Source organism: Ammodytes marinus (assembly GCF_949987685.1).
Source record: "Ammodytes marinus genome assembly, chromosome: 6".
In the NCBI taxonomy this organism is placed as follows: Eukaryota; Metazoa; Chordata; class Actinopteri; order Uranoscopiformes; family Ammodytidae; genus Ammodytes; species Ammodytes marinus.
Genome location: NC_137235.1, coordinates 19,851,703 through 19,879,516, shown reverse-complemented (window position 1 = coordinate 19,879,516; position 27,814 = coordinate 19,851,703). Strand labels below are relative to the sequence as shown.

Genomic DNA, 27,814 nt, shown 5'->3' with positions numbered 1-27,814 from the left:
ATTGTATCTTTGTTGCCAGCCATCTATACACTTAATGGCTTTAATGGGCCTTCTTGGGCAGCGTTTTTGTGATAAAATGGGCCTTTATGCCAGCCTGAGATATGTTACAATGCCAATGATGGCACCAGTAAGGTGAAAATAAGACCAAAACATATATCTGCTACTTGCCAAGGTTGCCTTGTATTTCCCCAGCAGGTCATAATGTACCGGCCCCTATCCTAATCACTGCTCGTTGGTGTGAAGGAGGGCACGCTGCCTCTTATATTCTCATACTGAGGTTATGATTCTCATGCTGTAGCCCGACTGCTTTTTTTGGTGCGTGTATAGGAATTAATGCAAAGTTACTGGGGCCACAGTGAATCAGAGTGACATCCAGTTTAATGCCACAATATAGATCTTGCATTAACTTTAAGTTAACTTGTTTTCAAGCTCAGCATTTAGGAAAAGGCAACACATCCCCTGTCAAAACAAAGAAGTGACCTGTTGTAAACCTGCTTTTTGTTTAACAAATATGATATGGCCAGGCTTCATGATCCTTTCTACAAACCTGGCTAGGCCAGAAACTGCTTGGCTTTAGTACAAAAGGGTGAACACAAGTAGAGCTGCAACGATTAATCGACAAATCGATTATTAATCGATTATCAAAATAATCGCCAACTATTTTGATAATTGTTTTGAGTAATCTTTTAATAAAAAATGTCCAAATTCTCTGATTTCAGCTTCTCAAATGTGAATATTTTCTGGTTTCTTTAATCCTATTATGACAGTAAACTGAAATATCTGTGTCTTTTGGACATAACAATACATTTGAAGACGTAAACATGGACTTTGGAAAATTGGTCAACATTTTTCACCATTTTCTGACATTTTACAGACAAACACTAATCGATTAATCAAGAAAATAATCATCAGATTAATTGTTTATCAAAATAATCGTTAGTTGCAGCCCTAAACACAACTTTCTGCCTTAACTATTTAACTAGAAATCATAAAGTAAACTGCCGGTAGTCTAGATTCCTCTGTGCAGCTACTTAGGGCTCCTTTAGGAGGACTTTAGGACCAGAAAAGATTGCACTTATTTAACACTTGGACATACTCCTTAATCTTAAATATAAACTTAAAAATCATTTGTGGTTGGTCTTTGCATAGCTGGAATAATTTGGGTTAGTGTATAATTTATAGATATTTTCCAATTCTTGACTAACGTGGAGTTAATTTTCAGTGGAGGGGTTGTCTCTGACTGTGTGTTAGTGAAAAACTACAAAAGTATTTTGCCACAGTGTGGAATGCATTGCTTTTCTAGGAATTACAAAAAGACCAATCTGTATGAGTGCCAGAGACAGCAAAGAGAATGATTAGAGTATGATGAATACATTTTACCAAGTTTACAGAAGTGCCACAATGCTACTGTCTTTGCACTTTATTAAATAAAAATTATTTAAACTGTTTAATTTTTTTTGAAAACAGTAGGACGGTTTGCAATACAAACTTGGTTTCAAAGTTCTAATGCTTTTGGTTTAAATTGAGAAATAAATATCTCTAAACTTTCGAAAATCGATGCATTTTCCTTGAGAACCAAGCAAGTAGACTCATAATACCCTGTGTAGTCATACAACTAATACCTAACATGCAGAAAAGTAGCCAGATGTTGTATCCTCCTACAACCCCACAGACCCTCCTCATCCACACACACAAAAATACTTCTTGTGTGTGTGTGTGGAATTTATTTATTGTGTTATTGTATTTATTGACAAAAAAATAAATCCCTCTCACACACAACTGTGCTTCAAAGATGATGACGGTAGGTGCACTCCAGAGGCGGCTCCAACATGACCTGTTGTCGGCTCTGCACACAGTGATTGTCAAATCAGAGAATAATGTTTCTGATGTCTTTAGCCAGCCCTTTACAAGTCCTTTCTTTGCTCTATTTTTCTCTCAGTAGTTGACTTTTCATTCCACTACTGAACTTGCTCTATTAGATTGCACACACACATGTGGTGTTGCATAACAGTTAGTAGATATCTGAAGGGGAAATGATTAAAAAATCAACCAGCAATGACAGTCACAGTAATACACACAACTTTTGAGTGGATTCACGTTGTACAAGTTAGAATTTGAACCAGCCTTTAACATGAGGTGATACACACACACAATGTATTGACCTGTTTGCATAGGCAACAATAATCTGGCTAAAAATAATTCATCAGTGCATGTGAGGATTTTGCATTATACAGTGCTGCTTGAAAGTATGTGAACCCCTTGAGCAGTTTGGAATTTTATTGAGTTTAACCATTATTAATTCACCTTTATCAATACCAGTATTTTTTAAATTAAATAACATACAGTACAGGCCAAAAGTTTGGACACGCTCAATGCGTTTCCTTTATTTTTATGACTAGTTACGATGTAGATTCTCACTGAAGGCATCAAAACTTTGAATGAACACATGTGGAATTCTTTGCTAAACCATTTCAGGTGACTCCCTAATGAAGTTCATTGAGAGAGCACCAAGGGTTTGTAGCGCTGTCAAAAAAGCAAAGGGTGCCTACTTTGAGGAATCTAAAATATAAGACCTATTTAAGAGTCATTTCACACTTTTTTGTTAAGTACATAATTCCATATGTCCCTTCAAAGTGTTGATGCCTTCAGTGAGAATCTACAACGTAAATAGTCGTGAAAATAAAGAAAACGCATTGAATGAAAAGGTGTGTCCAAACTTTTGGCCTGTACTGTATGTCTGTTTATCAATTCCACATTTGCCAACTTTTGTATGTGCAAAGATTTGTGAACCCTGAGCTGCATTGCTTAAATCGAGCAGGTAACACAATCAGGTGGGCCAAATGGAGTGGTGAAATGGACCTTTAGGGAAGAAATTGGGCGGCACTAGATAAAACAGAGATCAAACCAGGTCAGTTTAGACTCACCAAAGTGAACCCATACAGGCCAGACATGCCAAGAGGATAGAAAATCCCAGAGGATCTCAGGAATAGAGTTGTGATTTTGCATATTTGTCTGGGTACAGCTTTAAATTAATTTAAAAAAAAAGTTTGAGCTCAATCGGTCCAACGTGAGGCAAATCATCTACAAATGGAGAGCTTTAAGAGTTACTGAACATCTGACTAGAAGTGGACTTCCTTTAAAAATATCCACAAGCGCCACAAGAAAAGTGATTTTTTTTTTCAGTTAAAAGCCAACCCAAACATTACAACTGGAGATTTGCAGACCATTTGCCAACACCATTCTTCAATTGGGAGAAGGTTCTTTTGGTGGTAGGCAGAGTTGCGTTTTCACCCAAACATGGTGGTTTTGGTTATGACCAAACAGTGAAATGTTAGACTAATCTGTCCACAGAATAGACTTCCAGAAGACTTCAGGTGCTCTCTGGCAAAGTTGTGACTGGCAGTTTTGTTCTTTTTTTGAGAGCAGAGGCTTCTTCAGCAATCCTCCCATGAAAGCCATGTTGACTGAGTTTTCTTCTTATTGTGGAACCATGCACATATGTCCCAGATGCTGTAAGAGAGGTCTTCAAATCCCAGGGTTTTTCCTGCATAGAGAAAATTTTGGCGCCCGCCAAAGCGGATTTATCCAGCGCCAAAGGAAAATCAGGAGCGCCAAAATGATAAAGATTGAGAATAAATATAGCCATTTAAAACCTCTCCAAATTCAGCCCAATTTAAGTCATCCTTCTTGAGGGGCTGGCCAATAACTTGAATTTCATTTTCGATTACTATTTCGGCTTCCCTCAATCATGAAAACAAAATAATCGTTATTAAACTATCATTGTTCCACACGCCGGGGCAGGCAGGCTTTTAAATGCAGCAAACCCTTCTTTCAGCCGTGAGCTCCGCTCGGCCCCTCCCTCACCTGATAGTTTTAGCTATCGGCTGTTCCAGAGAGTAGGAGGGAGATGTTGCGCATTGCCAGGTGTTTTGAAAAACTTCTAGATGACGAGAATAAAGGTAAAACTAATTGTGTTGTCTGAAAACACTTCAGACTCACAACAAACTAAAATAATGTGCAAGATATGTCACGCGCGGACACGCGAGTCACGTAACATACGCGACCGCGATAGATAGAGAGAGAGAGAGAGAGAGAGAGAGAGAGAGAAAGAAAAAAACAGGCATACGACCTGATCTGCACCTCTAAACATCCCGACCAATTTGTTTATTCACTTTAAGTTGAATCATAGTGGTCTATGACCAAGTAATCAATGAATAAAAAACACAGGAAGTTTAAAGCTCCTTGACTCCTAGCCACAACTGTCAACACTACAATGCAATTGCCTGTCCACTCTGCTCCTTGACGTAAATAAATCATTCCCTTACATTTAATGCTATCAAAAGACGTGCCCTATCAACACCATTTACAACTGGTTATTTTTATTTTTACATATTTATTTTATTCAATTATTAAAAATACGTTTCACTTATTTAGCCTATTTCTATTCTCCCTGTTTTCAGTTCAATTAGGCCTTTGTTTAAAGCGGCAACGAGTAACTTTTAAATATCTTTTAAACAGCCTCATGTTTCCTCTAATAATCATAAATTACCTTTAACAGCAAACGAGACCATCAGTGCAAAGAAAGACGTTTTTATATAGTTTTTATTACTGCATTTGATCTGGTCGTACACCCAGTCCGATTTTCGGTTCACGCGTGCATGCTCTATGTTCACATATCCGTATTGGTCACAGATTTCAGTGTGGCGCAGGGACGCGATTTGAGAAGCATTATCACTCCAGGTGAGGGAAGGGGAGCGGGAGCCTTGTTTGAGACAGTTGTTTGGCGTCATAATGACTGATAACGGGGCTGAACCATCAAAGAAAAAAAAGAGAATGCAATGAAGAAAAGCTAAAAGGGAGAGTGATAGTCGGGCGGGAGGGCGTTGCCAAGCAACGTATACACAATTTCACGCAGCGAACCTAGACTGCAGTGTTTACTCCTAAATGAATGAGCGGTAGCCTACTAAAACAAAGTTTACTTTGCCTCACCAGCATCATCAGATGACCATTATTCATCTGAAATAGTCATTATTTACAACATAAACACATTACCTCATCGTGATCCATAGAACTAACTGCCATCTCTCGTTCATTCGCTTTGTGTGAGGACACGGGGACTCGTTCAGCTCCGTGAGAGGTGACAATGCATCAACTCATTGCAATCAGGTGTGTTTAGCACTTACTGGCATTAGTTGATGCTGTGTGACCCATAGACTCACGGAGCCGAAAAGAGTCCGGTGCCCTCACACTTTCAACACACGGACACGCACCATATTGCTTCCTGATTATTTGAATCTGCACTCCCTGCACGAGCTAGAAAACAGCTTCACGACAGCTGGCGTCGTAATAATACTACCGCTTTTGTTCAAAGGTGTCGCCAACGTGCCGACTTACTCGTAGTAGCTTTAAAGTCCAAAGTCATGGTGTTATTAGAAAAAAACCTTGTTAAAAGTAAAATAAATGCATAATGTTCTTAAATCAATAATTAACTGTCTTTAGTAATCGTGATAACACAATGTGATTACTCAAAATAATCATGATTATGATTTTTTCATAATCGAACAGCCCTACCTTCTTGCAATTTCCATGGTTTAGATCAATTAGAAACAATTAAAGCATTAAATAGGTAGGCCTAGTCATAATTAGTATTTTGACTTCATATCTACAGGTTGTTTATTGTGATTTCATAAGCGTCAGTGAGCTCCATGGTTACGCAGTGATTGACAGGCTGACTGAAATGCTCTTTATCTGGACAGAAACTGCCCTCTCCCAACCCCACACCCTCTTTAAATACACAAACCGTTTGCCTTTACTGTTGCACAGTCGCAACTCCAAAAAAAGTTGGTCGCGTACTGACCCCCCAAAGGCCCATTCTGAGCCAGGAAAACCCCTGAATCCCTAGATGTAATGTTTTGGTTGTCTTTCAACTAGAGCTGCAACGATTAATCGACGAATCGATTATTAATCGATTATTAAAATAATCGCCAACTATTTTGATAATCGATTAATCGTTTTGAGTAATTTTTTAATAAAACATTTCCAAATTCTCTGATTTCAGCTTCTCAAATGTGAATATTTCTGGTTTCTTTAATCCTATTATGACAGTAAACTGAAATATCTGTGTGTTTTGGACATAACAATACATTTGAGGAAGTCAACATGGGCTTTGGAAAATTGATCAACATTTTTCACCATTTTCTGACATTTTACAGACCAAAACACTAATCGATTAATAATCGATTAATCGAGAAAATAATCGACAGATTAATCGATTATCAAAATAATCGTTAGTTGCAGCCCTACTTTCAACTGAAAAATCACTTTTCTTGTGGCGCTTGTGGATATTTTTTAAGGAAGTCCTCTTCAAGGTAGATGTTCAGTCACTCTTAAAGCTCTCCATTTGTAGATGATTTTCCTCACGGTGGACCGTATAATATATAGACGTCCACAAACAAATGTGCAACATCACAACTCTCCTCTGAGATTTCCTTTCCTCTTGGCATGTCTGGCCTCTATGGGTTCACATTTGGTGGGCCTAAACTGACCTGTTTTTTTCTCTTTCATCTAGTGCCGGACAATTTCTTCCGTGAAGATCTCTTGGTCCATTGCATCACTTAATTTGGCCCAACTGATTGTGTTTACCTGCTAGATTTAAAGGCACTACGAGTAAGATGGCACGTTGGCGTCCCCTTTGGACAAAAGCGGTAGTATTTTTACGACGCCCGCTGTCGCAAATGCTCGTGCCAGGCGCGTGAGCGTGGATTGAGAAGGGCGCAATATAGTGCATGTCTGTGTGTTGAAAGTGTGAGGACTCTTTTCGGCTCTGTGAGAGTGGTTTTGACACTGCATCAACTAATGCCAGTCAGTGCTACACGCACCTGATTGCAATGAGTTGATGCAGCAGCGTCACCTAACTACTCTCTCTCACGGAGCTGAAAGACGTGTCCTCACAGAAAGCGAATGAACGAGAGATGGCAGTTAGTTAGAATGGATCACGATGAGGTAATGTGTTTGTAAATAATGACTATTTCAGATAATGGTTATCTGATGATGGTGAAGCAAAGCAAACTTTGTGTTAGTACCAACCGCTCATTCATTTAGGAGTAAACACTGCAGTCCAGTTTCGCTCTCGTGAAATTGTATACACGTTGCTTGGCAACGCCCTCCCGCCCGTCTATCACTCTCCCTTTTTCGCTTTTCTTCTCTTTTTTTTCTTTGATGGTTCAGCCCCGTTATCAGTAATTATGACGACAAATAACTGTCTCAAACAAGGCTCGCGCTCCCCTTCCCTCACCTCACCTTCCCTCACCTGGAGTGATAGGCTCTCAAATCGCGCTGCAGCGCCACACTGAAATCTGCGACCAATACGGATATGTGGCCATAGAGCCTGCACGAGCGAACCGAAAATCGGACTGGGTGTGCGACCAGACCAAAAGCAGTAATAAAAACTATATAAAAACGTCTTTCTTTGCACTGATGGTCTCGTTTGCTGTTAAAGGTAATTTATGATTATCAGAGGAAACATGAGGCTGTTTAAAAGATATTTAAATGTTACTCGTAGCCGCTTTAAGCAATGCAGCTCAGGGTTCACACAAATGTTTGCACATACAAAAGTTGGCAAATCATTTGTTTTAACAATTGATTTCCGGAAAAGAACAATGTGGAATTGATAAACACACACCTGTTATTTAATATAAAAATGCTGGTATTGATAAAAATTAATTAATAATGGTGAAACTAAATAAAATTCCAAAATGCTCAAGGGGTTCACATACTTTTTTCTCAGCCGAGCTAAGGGTGTAAGGGCAGGGTGTCATATTGTATGGAATGTAAAGCCCATTGAGGCAAATGTCTATTTGTGATATTGGGCTATACAAATAAAACTGATTTGATTTGATCTGTATATTCTAAACTATAGAGGCGAGGCAGTAAAGCCAGTGAGTCCACAGTATAGTGATTCTGTGTATTGACATGTGTTCCCATTGGCAAATATTTGGTGTTGACCCTTGTTACAACAACACAGCCATTTCCTTCTGCATACTGTTCAGTAGGGGTGGGAATCTCTTGGCACTTCATTATTCGATTCCGATTCAGAGGTCAACGATTTGATTCAAAATCGATTATCAATGCAACTTGATGCAAATTTTTTTTTACATACATAATACCCATGTGTGATTTTCAAAAATATATTTATATTCACATCTGAGTTTGCTACTCAGAGTTTGCTAATCACTTCCTACTTTTGAAATGATCATTACATACAATCAACAGATGAATTGCCTTCTCTAATATTATATTAGATTGAAAGCTTTTCTGTCACAAATATGACTTTCTATGAACAGTGCAATAATCAATGCAGCTTGCATTTCAATAGGGCTGCAACAACGAATCGATAAAATCGTTTACTAAAAGCGTTGGCAACGAATTTGGTCATCGATTCGTTGAGTCGCGCGATTAATAAGTCACTTGCAGGCGCGGCACTGTTTACATCCAGCCGCCGACAGGTTCATGCACGCCCACAGCGAGCCTTCCACACGTGAAGCGGTGCGGGAAAGCTATAGTGTGAGCGGCCACAGCTTGTATTTTGGTCATATCTAACACTGGACTGCAGGCCTATAAGTGTTGTACCTTTGCTTTCTTTGGGTTAAAAAAAAACTCCTTCAACTCAGTATCCGTCTAGTCCAAAAAAACTCTGTCAGCTGCTGCTGCTGCAGACGGGCTCGGAGAGTCGGCATCGGCGCATCAACACTCATTCAAAGCAGCGGCAGTAATCACGCAACCGAACGGTGTAGAAAATCCCGTCAGTTATAAATAGTAATCCAGTTTTTAAATCCATGTTAAAATCGGAAGGATATAGAGCTAGTTAGCTTAAAAAAAGTAGCAAACATGTCAAATGTGATGTGTTCAGGCCGGCTCAGTAATATGATTGATGTGTTCAAATGCAACACAAAAAAAAAGAAATTTGAGATTTTGGCGAAAACTTATTTTCCCAGCAATATAAAATAGATAGTAAAGATGGAATTATGACCTGTTTAATGTCCTATCTTGAGCTATGATCATATCAGCAATTAAAGCAATAATACAAGTTATATTTCAACAAAATAATAGAAAAGTATCAATAGTGATATCAATAAAGACTTGGATCGTTATCGGTTGACTGGTTTACCATGGACATCCGTTATACTGTATAAATGTATATCATACATTGTACGTTTTTTTTGTGTTATCCCAGTTAAGTTTATTTTACATTTTTTATCATTTAATATTACTTTTAATAGTTCCGGGACGTTGGCGCAATAACCTGGTGTTTTGACACTTCAGTCTGCACTGTGAATTTGAAGTAATGTTCAGTTTTTGAATAAAGATGCGGCATTTACAAATGTTTCTTTTTTTTTATCCGATTCATCGATTAATCGAAAAAATAATCGACCGATTAATCGATTATTAAAATAATCGTTAGTTGCAGCCCTAGTTACAGGAAAGAAATGTGTTAATTATTTAGTATTCCGCAGTAAAATTGAGAGTACAAGTGAACAACAAGTAATCCACTACTTTCAAGATATAAATATATCTGAGACATCCAAGTATTTCTTTCATCTTCCCTTCTCTCAACATTTGACTCTCTTCTCAAAACGTACACAATGTATTTCACAATTACGTTTGTCACCAGCATCGTAGTATAAATGGTAGCATAAACTTGATCATTGCGTATCAAAGATTGAGTTGATAAATGAAGCCAACAAATGAGGATGTGTGTGGGAGTAGTGTTGGTTTTATTTTCTCAGATTGTGTAACCTGATTTGTACTAACAAATAGTCAGTATTTTGGTCACTAAGTTTGACCTATTTGTATGTCCACCACCCTTGTCCTGAGTGAAAATTTGTAAATGGTCTCATTTCCTTAAACTGCTTATTTTATTTTTGTCAAAACATATGGTGGCTATAATTCACAAACTTCACAGTTCAGTTGGAGATGTAATTGTTGACGCATTCAAATACATTTTTAATACAGCCAAATTAAGCAGTGTCTATAAATGGGTGTACACATTTCAGTCTCCAATCTGTTAAGAGAATAATTGTTATAAAAAGGTATATAATTGAAATGGTTTCTTATTTAGTGCTATACTGCAACTTTGTAGACTGAACACGAACCATAACACCCGATACATTGGTTAGCAATAGCATTGCAGAATTGAATCGCTTGTATCGAGGGATGGCAGTGACCAAATAAATACAGATGAGGCCATTTTCCTCCTAGGGCCCAACCCTGTTCATATAGTGTCTTTTTTTTCTCATGTTCTCTTTTGCAGAAGTTTTGTCCCCTGAGTCATGGCGGACAGGAGAGCGGAGAAGTCATGTGAAGAAGCCAGCAGATCCTTATCCAGGAGGGAGTACGAGGCGGCAGTCAGCCACAGCACAGACGCCTTGGTGGTCCTCTTACCCTCAGCCCAGCCCAGCGGAGCCCCCGTCCCACACAGCCCCACAGCCCAGGACCCCACCGCTGCTACCGGGCCCCTCCTTAGCCGTGTCCTGCTCTACAGGATCGCTGCCTTCCTGCAGCTGGTGAGGACCCTGGCTGTCTTAAGCATTGTTGCTTCCCTAGCAAACGAGAAACCTACAGTCTTAAGATAGGGAATTGTATTGGCAAAAGTCTGGCAATACGATACGTATCCCGATACAGTGGCGACGATACTATATATTGCGATATATTGCAATCAAAGAGCAAGGCGGTATATTACGCTGAGCTGAATAGTGGCACTGCAGATGTGCGCTGTCGGTGCTCGAGCTGATAATTTCACACGGGCAGTGGACAAATTATTTATCAGTATATTAAAGTGGAGAACCTAAGCCGTCTGGTGGGGAATAAAGGAAGGAAAATGAAAGGCGGAAATCCTGAGCTGAAATTTAGCATTGCTGCCGAGGCGCACTGTGTGGCTGCTCCATAGGCTGTATGAACGGCTGCTCTAATCCGTTAACAAGGGCACAGAAAAAAAGCAGATGCATGATGTGTGGCCCGGGTGTTACTATGGAGGACGCTCATGTTGTGCTGTTGCTGATAGCTTTTTATTACATTACAAATGGATTAAATCTAAACCAGGAAACGAGATGATTGCTCGTCACAAAAGCAGAGTTTTAAACATGGCGCGTGAAACGCTGCGAATAGGCAACTCAACCAATCCGAATTTTTCAGCACTAAAGGTTCCTGAACAAAGCACTGCCACCGCCCCCTCCCCCCCAGAACGAACTAAATGACAATAAGTTAAGATTTTTTTAAAAAGAGCGATGTAACCGTGTATGCAAGTTTAGGTCTGGTTTCGAGCGCGCGCTGCGGGAGCGGTTCTGTAAGGTGCGTGCATGAAAATGCACTGACTGCGTGACTAGGGAACATGTACAGTGAGCCGCCTCCCTCCGTTAGTTTCTGTTTACAGCCGACAAAGTTACACCGATTGGGGAAAAAAATTAAGAGGCAACAAATCGATCGATTTGTAGATTCATGCCCCTATTACACTTTGACTTGCAAAATAATGAGTGGTTCAGAATCACATACTTAGTCAAATATTCATTTTACTCTTAGATTTGAGTTGTATTGTTTCTTTATGTATTTAGGGCAGGGCTTTACAGTGCGACAGTTTTGATCGCATTTTCTACTGAAATTGATCACGTGCGATGATGAATACAAATCCATTCGCACTCGTTGCTAATGAGGAGAGGCTGTCTTTGAAACACAGAGGAGCGCTGCACAACACTGCGTAAGCCCCTATCTCACTGGGCTGCGACAGTGTGCGACAAGTTGGAGACACAAAATTCCGACCAAATATGTAAATTAGCGACACATTTCACTTGCAGAGTTGGTTCCTCACGACACGTTTGCGAATGTCCTGCCCAACACTTGCCAGGAGGTCGCATTATGTCTCGCGAACGTCTGGCGAGCGTCGCACGACCGTCTCATTTTTGTCTCAAATCAGTCGCAATTTAGTTTCATAAGTCGCCAACCCCTCGCAAAGTTGTCTCACATTGCTCGCACTTTCTGACTCGCGGAAACTAAATTGAGAAGGGTTTGCGACGCGTTGGAGACACCTGCGACCACTCTGAGACTGTTTTGAGACAGATTTGTCGCACACTTTTTTTGAACATGTTAAAAATTCATGCGACAGGACTGCGCGGCTCTGCGACTCATGCGAGGAAATTGAGACCTCCGCGAATGTTTGGAGACAGTTTAGAGACTCGTTTGCGAATGAAGTCTCCAACTTGTCGCAAACAGTCGCAGCCCAGTGAGATAGGGGCTTTAGAGGGCTCTACATTAACACTCCAAATGGGGGTAAATGTAGGCAAGTAAGTTATTGAGTCCACCCTCCACTTTGGCTGGTGAAAGAGTTGTGTCCTCGGGATCTGTGCTCGTGCAGCGATTCTAGGTATAAAAACTTCACCAACGGTAATTACCGGAAGGAGACGGCACATTACCGCAGTTAAGTTAGCGTGTGTACAAACGGAACATTTCCTGTGCGCCTTCACATTAAAAGCCTGTTACTAGCCAAACGTGAGTTGACTTTTATTTTGAAGCCGGTAAGAACAGGAAGTTAGCACTTTTTTCTAGCTTGAAAGGCAACTCATTCAGCTGCAGCGAGCAGTCAACAGTAGCCTAGTCTATTTAAACAAAGTTTTAAATAAGCCACTGAAAAGCTACTCCCAACACATTCACAACAACCTATCGTCCTAAATTGTACCAATATGTATACTTATTTATTTTATAGGCTATGTTTAATGTTTTAAATTTTGGTTTTAATTAACAGAAGGACATTATAATAATAATAATTCTGAATCAGCAAAAAATTGTAATTGGCAGGTTAGATTCTTTTGTCTAAATTGCAATCAGTGCACCCCTATTAATTTTTCTATAATTATTACTGCATACACTAGGATATAATATTAATTGAGAATCTCAAATTTGACCAAGATAACATGCTCAAAGGTATTTAGAGGGAAATGCAAGGGTTAAGGTTATGCAAGTTTTCGATCATGCTACCAAATTTATTTTTGTGCTACTGAATTTTTTTGCTTGCTATCACCAGTGGTACCACCTAAAAAAATAAGCGTACAGCCCTGATTTAGGGTTGGTTTTAAGTTGTAGGCTATGTTTGAGGAGCACATTTCTGAGTTTAATTTGTGCAATGGTAAAATAGTTAGCAAAATAAATGAAAAACTGCACAGCCACATACGGTATCCGGCCTTCGGCCAACTCTTTCATTATTTTTGGTTTCGGCCAAGAATTTTCATTTCGGTGCATCCCTAAATCCTACTTTTGAGATTAAACTCTGAACTGACATATTACCAAATAAAATAGAATATTCTTGTATACCGGATTTGATACTTTACACTGTTATGGCTTAGACTGATCGTTGTGCTTCAAATCACTGGGTGAAATACCATAAGGAGATAGTTGGAAATGAGAAAAATAAACCCTACTTTCTTCCTCCGCTGTACTGTTATCTTGGCAGAGCACTAAAATTACACCAGTTACTTAAGCCTAAAGATTATGGAAACTACTTAAGTCCAACAATGATAGTTTGAGGGACGCTATAAGGCAAAGATAGCAGTTCTTGGAGCTTATATGAAACTCTGACCCTCAAACACAAAATACTCCCATTTGTCATGGCTACCGCTGTTTTAAAAACTGTTTTTCCTCTTCTGCCAACAGAAAAACTATGATGAAGCAGATGAAGACTGCAAACACGGTGAGTAGCAATTCAAATTTGAAACACAGAGTATACAGTGATAGGGCCCTATGAAATCCGTTTTATTTTTTCAAAATTCCGTTTTTTTTTCACAAATTCCGTTTTTTCCGTTTTAATCGTATGATTTCCGTTTTTTTACAATTAACACTCATTTCATCATCAGAACGAGTGTCTAATTAATGCGAACAAATAATATTCTAACATTTTAATCAGATATAAGAATACATCACAATATTGCACTGTTTTTAGTGCTTCAAAAAAAACGAAAAAACAGATTTGTTGGGTAGGCTATAACAGAAAATAAAGCCATTCATTTTGTGCTTCAAGTGAAACATTAAATAATGATTTTTTACATAAATAATAAAGTCCTTGAAAAGTCAACTTTTCAAGAAGCTGGACTACAGGGAATATTGGACAGGTGGGACAGCCCTTCACCCAACAGCGGGCTGCAACACCAACGGAGAGCTAGTTATCATTAGCATCAGCGTTAGCCGACATCACGGCAACAGCTGAATAATGTAACACATTACACAAGTTACACTACATGAAAACAACGGGCTGTAGACGCTAGAGTTATAATTGTGTGTAGGAAACATTGTTGAGACTGGCATTACGTACTGCAGCGGCCGTTCCATAATACAACACTCCCTTTAGCAATGGCTGAATATAAGACCTCCCTGTGCTGTGTATCTGCGGGAGCGAGTGGCATTAATAACTTAAAAACAGTAAACGTTTAACATGATTACGTGCTTTTAGATGCTTTAATCATATGCCGAATTCATAAACAGACCATATTATTAACAATAAATTAAGGTATGTACATGTCAGAGTTACGTGTATGGATAAATTAATAAGTAAACATTGAATAGACATATTTGTGAAAGGGGTTTGGCGCCGTGTGTTACATTACCGGTACTGCTGCCAGGCTCTACTTTTCACGGCAGCATATTGGTCTTAAGATGTCGCCAAACCAAATTTCCTCCCTAGTTATGCTTTAATTTCAACCGTGTTGTTTCCCTTTGCCTTGGAAATTGAATTTCACCAAAACAATGGCGAATTCCGTGACATTCCGTGTTAACAGCAGATTCCGTTTTTATTGCCAGATTCCGTCCGCGTTTTTGTTATCGCGGAAATCATAGGGCCCTACAGTGATCTTTCTTGTTCTTCTTTTTTAAACATGGTTCAGAAAAAGTATATGGCCAGGGTCAAGGGAACCACTAAGTTCTATCATTTGGGTGTATTGGGGAAATTTAATTGCTTCAAGTCAGTGTTTAAAGAAATTAAATGTTGGTAATTTACCTATTTTGATGGGTCAAATGGCCAGTTATGTCTTGGTTAGAAATCTATGCCCCAGTTAAGTTTTTGGACACACGTAACCAAATTGTTGTAGACTGCTTTGTATAATAGGATATGCTAGAATATACTAACTGTCACCTCTGTATTCTTCATCCTGTCCTGTCCTAGTGCTGGCAGAAGAGATTGCCAAGGGAGACGGTTCGCTACAGGCCAGCCTGCGCTCCATGCGGGTGGATGGCAGCCTGCAGGAGGTGCTCAGCATCCTCTCTAAAGCCTTGTATGGGGAGCCAATGGTACGATTAATGAACGACGTATACAGGTCCTTCTCATATAATTAGCATATTGTGATAAAGTTGATTATTTTCCATAATGTAATGATAATAATTGAACTTTCATATATTTTAGATTCATTGCACACCAACTGAAATATTTCAGGTCTTTTGTTGTTTTAATACTGATGATTTTGGCATACAGCTCATGAAAACCCCAAATTCCTATCTCAAAAAATTAGCATATCATGAAAAGGTACTCTAAACGAGCTCTTAACCTAATCATCTGAATCAACTAATTAACTCTAAACACCTGCAAAAGATTCCTGAGGCTTTTAAAAACTCCCAGCCTGGTTCATTACTCAAAACCGCAATCATGGGTAAGACTGCCGACCTGACTGCTGTCCAGAAGGCCATCATTGACACCCTCAAGCAAGAGGGTAAGACACAGAAAGAAATTTCTGAGCGAATAGGCTGCTCCTAGAGTGCTGTATCAAGGCACCTCAGTGGGAAGTCTGTGGGAAGGAAAAAGTGTGGCAGAAAACGCTGCACAACCAGAAGAGGTGACCGGACCCTGAGGAGGATTGTGGAGAAGGGCCGAATCCAGACCTTGGGGGACCTGCGGAAGCAGTGGACTGAGTCTGGAGTTGAAACATCCAGAGCCACCGTGCACAGGCGTGTGCAGGAACTGGGCTACAGGTGCCGCATTCCCCAGGTCAAGCCACTTTTGAACCAGAAACAGCGGCAGAAGCGCCTGACCTGGGCTACAGAGAAGCAGCACTGGACTGTTGCTCAGTGGTCCAAAGTACTTTTTTCGGATGAAAGCACATTTTGCATGTCATTTGGAGTCTGGAGGAAGACTGGGGAGAAGGAAATGCCAAAATGCCTGAAGTCGTGTCAAGTACCCACAGTCAGTGATGGTCTGGGGTGCCATGTCAGCTGCTGGTGTTGGTCCACTGTGTTTTATCAAAGGCAGGGTCAATGCAGCTAGCTATCAGGAGATTTTGGAGCACTTCATGCTTCCATCTGCTGAAAAGCTTTATGGAGATGAAGATTTAATTTTTCAACAAGACCTGGCACCTGCTCACAGTGCCAACACCACTGGTAAATGGTTTACTGACCATGGTATTACTGTGCTCAATTGGCCTGCCAACTCTCCTGACCTGAACCCCATAGAGAATCTGTGGGATATTGTGAAGAGGAAGTTGAGAGACACCAGACCCAACACTGTGGATGAGCTTAAGGCCGCTATAGAAGCATCCTGGGCCTCCATAACACCTCAGCAGTGCCACAGGCTGATTGCCTCCATGCCACGCCGCATTGAAGCAGTCATTTCTGCGAAAGGATTCCCGACCAAGTATTGAGTGCATAACTGAACATAATTATTTGAAGGTTGACTTTTTTGTATTAAAAACACTTTTCTGCTATTGGTCGGATGAAATATGCTAATTTTTTGAGATAGGAATTTGGGGTTTTCATGAGCTGTATGCCAAAATCATCAGTATTAAAACAACAAAAGACCTGAAATATTTCAGTTGGTGTGCATTGAATCTAAAATATATGAAAGTTCAATTATTATCATTACATTATGGAAAATAATCAACTTTATCACAATATGCTAATTATATGAGAAGGACCTGTACAATATGTACATACAGACTAGGGCCCGACCGATATGGATTTTTGAGTGCCGATGCCGATTATTTTCAGAGAAAAATTACGATAACGATTAAATCGGACGATTTTTTTTATTTTTTATCCCCAAAATATATATTGAAAAAAAATACTTTTTTGAACCCTTAAATATATCTAAATACTTGTTACTGTAGATAGGTGTACAGGAACTTCAAACATCCCTCCAAACATCAGCATCTCAGACTAGATAAACTCATTCAAAAGTCAACTCAAAACTCACCTCTTTAAGAAAGCATAATTACACTTGACTCCAAAAAATCGGTCATTTTTTGCCGTTTGCCGATTTTCGGAGATGTGCTATAATCGGCCGATTAAATCGGCCGGCCGATATATCGGTCGGGCCCTAATACAGACACACTTTACAGTCGGCCTGATCCTACACATTGTAACGACTGTTGTGCCAAATAAGTATGCCATGCAAATTCCCCAGGAAACCTCACTGGGCACTTTCAAGGCATTGGGAGAGGTTAAAATCTTGAATGTTAATGGATGCTTTTAGTAGTGAACTTAGATCCTCCAGTAATGCCCAATACAGTGCGCTTAATGATACGTATCTTGATGAGTCTCAGACTCTTGCGTTCTAGACAGGGATTTTTAAATGGTAACAACATGTGGGGCTGTGGGACAGACGTTTGAGCTAGTGTTATACAGGTGAAACTCGAAAAATTTGAATATCGTGCAAAAGTTAATTTATTTCAGTAATTCAACCTAAATGGTGAAACTAATATATTATATAGACTCATTACATTCGAAGTGAGATATTTCAAGCCTTTATTTGTTATAATTGTGATTATTATGGCTTACAGCTTCTGAAAACCCCAAATTCAAAATCTCAGAAAATTAGAATATTACATAAAATCAATAAAAAAATAATTTTAAATACAAAAATGTCGGCCCTCTAGAAAGTATAATCATGCATGTGTACTAAGTACTTGGTTTGGGCCCCTTTTGCACGAATTATTGCCTAAATGCGGCATGGCATGGATGCTATCAGCCTGTGGCACTGCTGAGGTGTTATGGAAGACCAGGTTGCTTTGATAGAGGCCTTCAGCTCGTCTGTATTGTTGGGTCTGGTGTGTATCATCTTGCTCTTGACAATACTCCATAGTTTCTCTATTGGGTTCAGGTCAGGAGAGTTGTCTGGCCAATCAACACAGTAATACCATGGTCAGTCAACCAGTTACTTGTGGTTTTGGCACTGTGGACAGGTGTCAAGTCTAGCTGGAAAAAGTAATTCAGCATCTCCATAAAGCTTGTCAACAGACAGGAGCATGAAGTGCTCTAAAATCTCCTGGTAGACAGCTGTGGTGACTTTGGACTTAATAACACAGTGGACCAACACCATCAAATGACATGGTGCCTTAAATCATCACTGACTCACTGACTGTTGAAACTTGACAGTGGTCTTCAAGCCCCTTGGATTTTGTACCCCTCCACTCTTCCTCTAAACTGGGACCTTGATTTCCAAATTAAATGCAACATTTAATTTGGATCAGTGATGATTTGAGGTATCATGTCATCTGCTGCTGTTAGTCCACTGTGTTATCAAGTCCAAAGTCACCACAGCTGTCTACCAGAAGATGTTAGAGCACTTCATGCTTCGGTCTGTTGACAAGCTTTATGGAGATGACAATTTCCATTTCCAGCTAGACTTGCCACCTGCCCACAGTACCATAAACCACTGGTAACTGGTTGACTGACCATGGTATTACTGTGCATGAATGGCCAGACAACTCTCCTGACCTGAACCCAATAGCAAAACTATGGACTATTGTCAAGAGGAAGATGATACAGACCAGACCCAACAATACAGATGAGCTGAAGGCCACTATCAAAGCAACCTGGGCTTCCATAACACCTCAGCAGTGCCACAGACTGATAGCATCCATGCCACGCCGCATTGAGGCAAGAATTCATGCAAAAGGGGCCCAAACCAAGTACTTAGTACATATGCATGATTATACTTTCTAGAGGGCTGACATTTCTGTATTTAAAATCCTTTTTTTATTGATTTTATGTAATAATCTAATTTTCTGAGATTTTGAATTTGGGGTTTTTTATAAACTGTAAGCCATAATAATCACAATTATAACAAATAAAGGCTTCACATATCTCACTTTGCATGTAATGAGTCTGTATAAGATATTGTTTTCACCTTTAAAGTTGAATTACTGAAATGAATGAACTTTTGCACGATATTCAAATTTTTCGAGTTTCACCTGTAGATGTGAAAAGATTTGAAAATAAACATACACATGAGAAAAATAACTTAAGTGTACTTGTTAACCAATGGAGTTCATTTGAATCGTGGACTACACAAGGAATAGCTTACTCACTGCCAACCCTATTGCATACAATGCCATAATATTTTGAAAGATCCTTTGCAACAGATGTTTACCCGTCATGAAATTGTGTTCGCAAAGTTATGGTTGTTTTGTCAAATAGGCCACACATTGAAGAAACATACAAATGTAAGACAAGTTCTACAAGGCTAACTTCTCATTTGAAAAAGAAAAGAGCAACATGACTGTAAATGTCAATGATAAAGTGAGCTGTGGTGCTCCCCTACTGTCTGGATGCAACAGAGGGACACTTTCCATTTTTTAAAACTTTTTTCCACTTTTACTTTCCTGACTTCTTCCTCCCAAACCGCTGTCTTAAACACCAGCGTGCAGTTTGCTGCCAAGGTTCCTCCTCCAGCTCCACTCTTCTCCTGTTTGCAACCACTTCCTGCCCACTGCAACACACACACACTCACACAGTAGCACATATTCAAGGGTTTAGCTTGGCCCCAAGGTCATCCAACATTTTATGCAAGTGGGGACAATCCTATTTGCTAGGCAGCTCCCCGCCCCCCCTCCTCCCTGTCGGTCTATTTTGGAAACACACACACACACACAAAAACAAACAAACATTATTCTGACACAGTTAATGTGTGTCAGCCATATTGTGTTTGCTCAATTCCTCCTCATTCTCCAATTGTCAGGACACGTGTTTTCAACATGTTTTCACCCTTTAAGTGAATATAACTGTTGATCTCTAAGGTTTAATTTAGCTAATAAGGGATTTAATTAGTGAAAAGGGTGCTCTTTGAATGATTATACAATATTCGCGATAGGAGAACTTAAAAACTATGAAGTGTAGAAATCTCTAACAGGACAGCTGGGACACATATTTTTTTTGACATGCCTACACTACACACTTGAATGCTATACTAGAGATCATCCAGATTTCAGAAAAGTCAGGAGATAATAAACACTTATTTTATTATGGCCTTTTGTTAATAAAAGCCACTTTTTTTTTTAAAGGATTTCTCCACCCCTTAAAATGTATTATTATCATAAAATGCATAAGACCCTGAAGATTCATCATATTTAACTGTATTCATTTGTGCTGTCGGGTACAGGCAGGTGGCCACTCACTGAATTGACAAATTGAAAGAGCAACATTTAAACCTTGAGCACTCCATCTAGATCTAATGCATCACCCAAAAGGTTCAACGAGTTTGTCACGTATTGTCTCTTAATCTTTGATGCATAGCAGTTAGTGTCTGCAACTACTTTGTTGATATTTCTCAGTGCATTGTTCTGTTGTAATGAGTATGTTTTTGTTTCCTTTTCGTCTTTCACAGAATGGCATTGTCGCAAAAGATCTGACCCGATTAAAAATGCTCTTCTCAGAAATAGAGGTAAGTGGAATCTGGATGCAGGGTTGCAAACCCCACAGTTGCACTTTCTGTCTTCTTTTGTTTACACATGTTGGTGCTTGTTGGTTTTACAGATGATGCTTTATTGCTCGCAGGCCTGTCATAGAGCTGATTAATGGCCTGATGCCAACACTAACTTAATTATTTTGTGCCCCTATGTCTAGCTTGTAACTGTTGTGGTTGTGTTACTCATCTATCTGTAATAAGGGCTCCAACTGCTATGGTTATGTTAGTAGTTGACATAACGGTAATAAACTCTTTGCCAACGCTTACCCACCCCACCTGACCTTTGTCTCTGTCATCAGGCTATAAATAGGGAAATGGCACCCGAATACACAGAGGACCAGGAGGAAGGTGAGCAAATCTGCAGTATGACTTGTTTGCAATACCTCCCTCAACTTCAAGAAACGTATTGATGTGCTTGGTACCAAAACAAATCCCATGTTATGTGGTGGCAGCACAACAGTAGATATCATTAGAAAAGTCTTCGCTCGAGCACATTGTAAACGGGTCACATGCTGACTGAGGCCCGTCCCATAATGTTTTTTGAAGGCTTTGGCTCAGTGATGTGTTGACCACTTGGCTGTGTGTATTTGACAGAGGTCCAAGATGGCTGGGTGTTCCGGCCTCCTCCCAGAGGAGTTACCAGCAGTGAGGAGTACACCCTCTGTAAAAGGTAATGCAAACGGTTTGGTTATTTGCACAGTTGTGAGCAATGAAGAATGAATCTCTTATCCATAATATTTTAAAATGAATATGCCATGTCTGCGATTTTAGATGTGAGAGAACAGTCTGTCATTTATATCTGTCCAACTGCAGTAGCACCACTTGCATAGTATACCACTACCTGTATAAGACAGTTGTATTGGTCTGTTATGTCAAGGTTTTATTTGCCTGTTATTAAATATTGTATAACCACTAGTCATATCTTTACTGTAGGGCCGCAGCTATCAAGTATTTTAGTAATTTAGTATTCTACTAATTCTTCCATTGATTGATCGAGTGATCAGATAAGACGCCTGCTGGCCGTCAGGCTGTTTAAGACACAACTATGCTATATACACAACTGCTATGTTTGAGTGGGAATTCATGTGACATCTCTTTGGAAAGCTGATATTCTTGTTTTTTGATTGATGCAATCACCTCTGTCAGACCAACAAAAAAACACACTATTACAAAGTTGAGGCAACTTACCTCTGAAGCCTCATTGTAATCCATCCAATCAATAACATACTGACAACAGTAACGTTGGGAAAGGTCCATACAACCAATCCAGTAAAATATTTAGTTATTACTTCCATAGTCCCAGATATTTTATTTTCCAGTTGAATATAGTTGATTAATTGACTACTTGTTTTTTGTGTTGCACCAGTTGAGAAGACAGTTTGTCTATGCTTGCAGGTACCTGGAGCAGGGCCTGTGTCGGTACGGGGCCCAGTGCACGTCAGCCCACTCGCAGGAGGAGCTGATGGAGTGGCAGAAGCGCTATGCGTCACGCCTCATCCGCCTCAAGCAGCATCAGGAGAGCAAACACTTCACTGAGAACTACATGGAGACGCTCATAGAGAAGTGGATGAACTCCCTTTCGCCAGAGAAAGTGGTGAGTGCATGCAAGCTCAAACAACAGCCAACATACAATCCCAGAGTGAGGATTCACCCAGACACAAACATATGTACGGTGTGTGTGTGTGTGTCCTTCTATTAAAGGTGCACTATAATACTTTCAGAGAAGTGAACATTTTTCTAAAGTTTATTCTCATAACTGAATAAACAAACTTTTCTTCCTAGGAAAATTGGACCCCTGTCTGAACTTAAAAAGCTATCTGAAAAGTTAATGTTCCCTCTGTTGTTGTTTACAGCAGCAGGGCCCACAGTTCTAGTCTTACATTTGGTTCCAGGTTCCTTAAAAAAAGTATCTATTCATATATACTAAGAATATATGAACTGCTGGCTCTGCAAATAAACAAATCCCTATCCCTTGAAACTGCATAGTGCACATTTTTAAAAGCCTCTCCAAACTTCTTTTTGTTTTGGTAGCAGTGAACTGAGCTTCTACCAGTTTCTGACCGACTATTACTTGGAAAACAGTTCTGAATCCATTTGCAGTGGTCCATTCTGTCTAAGCATGTGTGTTTTGTCTGTATTTCTAGCTAAGTGACTATTTAGATGGAGTCAATCTAGAAACCAGCTCCGGCCTCTCTGTCACTGTCACCACCAAAAAGTCCTCCCACGCCTGGACCTTCTCCTTGTTGTGCAAGGTAGGATGAAACTTTGGACACACCAAGCATGCACATATTGAAATGTTTTCTTTTTGTTTAGCCAGATCATTTGTCTGCATGAAACTGACAAATGAGGCGATATTCTGCACTGCACACCTGCCAGTGCTAAGCTCTGTCCTAACCACCTTTTTTGATTTTGTGAATGTTCTTTTTATCTCTTTGACCAGCCGGCAAGAAAGCTGTGCCGCATCGCCCTGCTCTACGATGCCAACCGGCCACACTTTTTCATCACAGGTGTGTCAGCTGGGGAGCGGCTACATGCGCTCCCCCAAGGCTGCCAAGAATGGACTCCAGGAGAGGAAACAGCTGGTATGTCATATATCCATATTTCCCCACCAGGGATTGGATTTTTTAGGGAGTTTATTCCATTTCTGATTTTTTTTTTAATTGTAGGTAGGTTTTATTGTTCTAAAGATGTGCCTTCCCTCCCTCCATTATTTCCTGTTTTCACACATTTATGTGGTCAAACATAATTAAGTTAGCGGTGAGCCATGTGCTGGTGCTACTGTGGTAGTTTAAAGTTAAAATAATTTTTTTGGGATTGTATCACCTGAATAGTTTTTGTGATAGCTATGGATCCCAGACAATTCTCTTAAGTACTGTATGTACAGTACATCTCAAGTATTTTGAGCACATTTTAATCTATACATATTGATATCCCACATCCCACAAGTATTGGAATATTTTGCACCGGTCCACAGTTTAAATTCTGTTTTTACATTCACAGTCAAGTGGAAATTGAGGCCCGTGTTGTTCCTTAGTTTCCTTTCATCTTCGTTGATGATACTGTTTCTACTGTTTTCCCTACAATTGTTCCAATATATTTATGTAAAACTTTGCTGTTCTGACAGTGGCAGCAGACAATGGCCTGGACCACTGTGTCTACAACGTAGGAGTGGGCTTCAGCACAGAAATCTTTGGTACCTTTCGACAGACCGTTGTCTTTGACTTCGGCTCAGAACCTGTGCTGATGAAGCGGGTCATGGTGGATGCTGCCTGCATTGAAGGTATGCTATAACAAGAAGGTCATCCAGAGTTTTGCCAATGCTTATTTAAAATAATATATAAGGAAGTGACTGTTTAAAAAAAAATATATACAGCCCCGGAAAAAAATTAAGAGACAAGTCTGGATTTTTCAGTGCTTTCCACCACCCTTTTAATGGCTCTTGTTCTTATTGTGCTCAGACCTGGAACACCTGATGCAAGCCAGGCAGCAGCTCTTGATGACGGCAAAGCGCTGGGACCCCACCTGTAAGACCATTGTAGAATTTGTTCCTAATGAAGTCATGGCCGACCTGGAGCGCAGCCTCCTCTCCCGCTACCAGATCCCTCTGTCAGCCGACCAGCTCTTCACACAGTCAGTACTCGACAAAACTCTGACCAAAGACAACTACCAGGCACGACTGCATGACCTGCTATACATCGAAGAGATCGCACAATATAAGGAAGTTAGCAAGTGAGTATTCCCAATTGTTTTCATGGTTTCTTCTTCCTGGGATGGTACATTTTTATTTGTTTTACTGTACATGAATTCTGAGCTGAAAAAAGAATGACCCAAGCAACACTGATATGTGATTTTAAAAGCATTTTGCTAAAAACTCATGTGCAAAAAATGCATTTAACTAAAATAATATACAAACAAATTAATCCTTTATGTAACTTTTGCAAGACAACCTTTAATGGAATACAACTTGAAAAAACTACATTCTTACTGGGATCAGTTTATCATAGCCCAAGGTCCACTCAAATGGCCTTTACTGAAACTTTGAGGGGGAACTGTCACAATTGGAATGCAATTGTGGGTCTTAAACAACTGAAGAGTCAAGAAAACACTTCAGTAACTGGTCGGACCTGTCCAAAGAATGAGCCTCTTGCCTCAAACAGCAACCATTACTGTCAAAAACAAATGTAAAACAAAAGTTGTTTTGTCCATGTCTCACCACCGTCAAAACAACAACTAAACAGTTGGTAATCCATTTTTATTTTATGCATCCTTATGATTATAAATATATTTATGTATTTAAATTATCGACAGATTATTTGCTATGTGACAATTCTGAATACTGTCATATGGACATTGTCTGACGTAGAATGGTGTGAGTATTTTGTTATGAGATATAAACCCACCACAAGGTGGCACACTCCACCTTCATTGTGAACTGGCTGTGTGTGTGACAGTGTGTATAATTTAATAACATGTTTCTTTAGATGTAGGTAAAGCCAATAGTGTTTTCTTCCTCATTTCTGCCTGTCCTTATCATTCATTACCCTGCGGTTCACTTGTTAACCTGTGTGATACTGATTACAGGTGAAATTGTTGTAAATTAATGTTCATTGATTGATGTTGGTACAATGGGGTCTCCCCCACCACTTTAAATGTCTTAACTCGATCCTTTCTAATAACTCATTTCATTTTCCATTAGAATATTCTCTCTGACTATTACACTGTCCATATTCTGGAAGCTTGTAGCGCTTTTTCTAGCTGATTTGATCTGACATTTGATTTTGGCATTTGATTTTATCTGATTTTATGATTGTTGACGAATCGGAATATTTGATTTTGACATCCACTCAGACAATGTGGATTCCCTTCATGGGATCTGCAAGTGGCACACAGCTGTTTTTAAAATCTTTATTCAGTTAATATGCATCCGATCAAAAACGTAAAGAAATATCAATTAGATTGTCTCCATAATACCAGTCTCGCATTCTATTTATTTCTTGTTTTATGAGTGACCATTCCCATGATCTTTGTATCAAGAGGTCAAAGGTCATTGCACCTGATTATCTCAAGTGAACATGGAGTGAGTCATTGATAGCCTTGCTGTTGGTCTAATTGTTTACCTCTGAGAATACAGCCAGCGGTCTGATGCAAAACCTGAACAAGAAATCTCAAGTTTTCCATTTGGTTGTTCTGGTTTGCATATAAATAAAGTGTTAACTTATCTGCATACGTCAACCCCCCCATCAAAGTACATCAACAATATTTCGAACTATTTCATCATTTCAGATACAGCACAGACCGGAGGCCATCTAAAACAATCTGGAACTGAATAAATATGTTCCTATAAACTATCCATTAAAACATATTTTTTCTCTCAAATCAATTACTCAAAACTATTTGGGTGCTTTTCTACATTCTTCACTTTTAATATAGGCGACCTTACATTTTGAAGACTTTGTAAGGCTTTTAGAAAATGATAGAAATTAAGTATTTTTCTCGTCTTTTTCGTTAGAACCCATTTTACCAATATGTTTGACTTAAGACCTTGTAATAAGAAAAACCCAAACCTTTCAACAAGTGATGCCTACCTTCTAGTTTAATCATCACTCACTTTCACCTACCTATCTGTAATCTCTAATTAAGTCATTTAAAAAACAATGTGTATATCTGCTTTGTTTTTGCCAATACCATTGACTAGCATCAGTGGGCCACTATAGACTATCAAAAAACCTGAATGTGGTGCAACTAAGAGAAATCTGTCTTAATACATTCTATCAATTATCCATTTAAAAAGCATCTCTTTCTGCAAATACTGTAGGCAGAGCTGTATATTATTGTCCGGAGTGTGAATATACAGCAAGACAAGTATACATCTTTGGCAAAAGGCTAAACTGTTAGAAACAAGAGAACATATCGTGATATTGGTACCCGTTTATCAATTACGCTTTACTAAACCTGATTTATGATTGCTGTTATTTATAAGCTTAAACTAAAAGTCTGCAACAACATAACTAAATGTCCATGTTTGTCCCACCCTAGGTTTAACATCAAAGTGAACCTCCAGTTAGTCACCAGCTTCATGCTGACCGGCATTTCTGTTGGAGCCAAGTATGCCCAGGGCGGACAGCTCTTTGCACGCTTCAAACTCACTGAAACACTCTCCGAGGTAACTGCATTGGCTGCACCGGCAATTTGCAATCAACTTAACATTGTTTTGTTTAGTGGTACTTGGTGCCAAAAGCTTTTTTCTTTTCTTTATTGTATCTTTAAAAATCTTTCCTAAGGACACATTGGCCGGGCGGCTAGTGATGACCAAGGTCAATTCAGTCCTAGTTCTGCCATTGGGCCGTGAGGGGTTCAGCTGCCAACCGCCTCCCGGGGTCAAAGAGCGAGTGTACGAGGCTGTGATCGAGGAGAAGACCAAGGACTACATCTTCCTGAGGATCTGCAAGAACTGCTGTGAGGAGCTGGGGCTGCTGCCTGACAGAGAACTACAGGTATGGGCCCCGCACCCAGTCACCAAGGAGACACTTCAGGGCTTAAACGTGGAGTCAGCGATTCTGAAGAGAACGCTTGTTGTCAAAATCAGGGAATATCTCCTCACAATCCACTACCATACTTAGGTGCGCTTAAAGAAAATCTGGTGGAAATACACTCCGCCTCAGGATAGGTGGCGGATCATTAGGAGATATTCACTGATTTTGACAAGAAGCAATTTTGACCACAAGCATTTTCCAGAATTGATGACGCCACCTTTTTAAGCATTAGGCATTTCTGTCCTGCTGTCACCACCATATGTTACATAAGACAGCTGGATTGACAGCAGTGTAAATGGTGAATCATCCTCTAACACATGCAATCTTTCTACACCTTAAAGAAAATGTACTTAGTATCCAGCTCAAGATTCTTCCTATCCTGATGTGTTTGGCCTAGCACAGAAAGCTTATCATTTTAAAAGTAGGTGACGGGACAGAAGAAGACTGTCTTGTCTGTTTAGTTTTCAGGTTTTTTCTGGTTTTGACAAAACTCCCTCGTTTTCAATCCAACTTGGGCAGCCTCAGCTTGATATGTGTTCTCCCCTCTAGCCTGAATGACGGCACATAAAGCAAGTGT

The 27,814-nt window shown here is 39.7% G+C and overlaps 1 protein-coding gene across 1 annotated transcript in view; it reads left to right on the top strand.

Moving 5' to 3' along the window:
- helz (helicase with zinc finger) overlaps nucleotides 1-27,814 on the top strand; it is a 64,822-nt gene that overhangs the window by 1,240 nt on the left and 35,768 nt on the right. Inside the window, exons 2-14 of the mRNA XM_080029493.1 lie at nucleotides 10,310-10,562; nucleotides 13,696-13,732; nucleotides 15,197-15,321; nucleotides 20,624-20,680; nucleotides 21,004-21,052; nucleotides 21,299-21,374; nucleotides 22,100-22,298; nucleotides 22,849-22,956; nucleotides 23,145-23,286; nucleotides 23,829-23,984; nucleotides 24,163-24,433; nucleotides 26,741-26,867; nucleotides 26,986-27,198. Coding sequence (XP_079885619.1) covers nucleotides 10,329-10,562; nucleotides 13,696-13,732; nucleotides 15,197-15,321; nucleotides 20,624-20,680; nucleotides 21,004-21,052; nucleotides 21,299-21,374; nucleotides 22,100-22,298; nucleotides 22,849-22,956; nucleotides 23,145-23,286; nucleotides 23,829-23,984; nucleotides 24,163-24,433; nucleotides 26,741-26,867; nucleotides 26,986-27,198 — 1,794 coding nt within the window. The 5' untranslated portion in view covers nucleotides 10,310-10,328. The remainder of the gene's footprint in view (nucleotides 1-10,309; nucleotides 10,563-13,695; nucleotides 13,733-15,196; nucleotides 15,322-20,623; nucleotides 20,681-21,003; nucleotides 21,053-21,298; nucleotides 21,375-22,099; nucleotides 22,299-22,848; nucleotides 22,957-23,144; nucleotides 23,287-23,828; nucleotides 23,985-24,162; nucleotides 24,434-26,740; nucleotides 26,868-26,985; nucleotides 27,199-27,814) is intronic.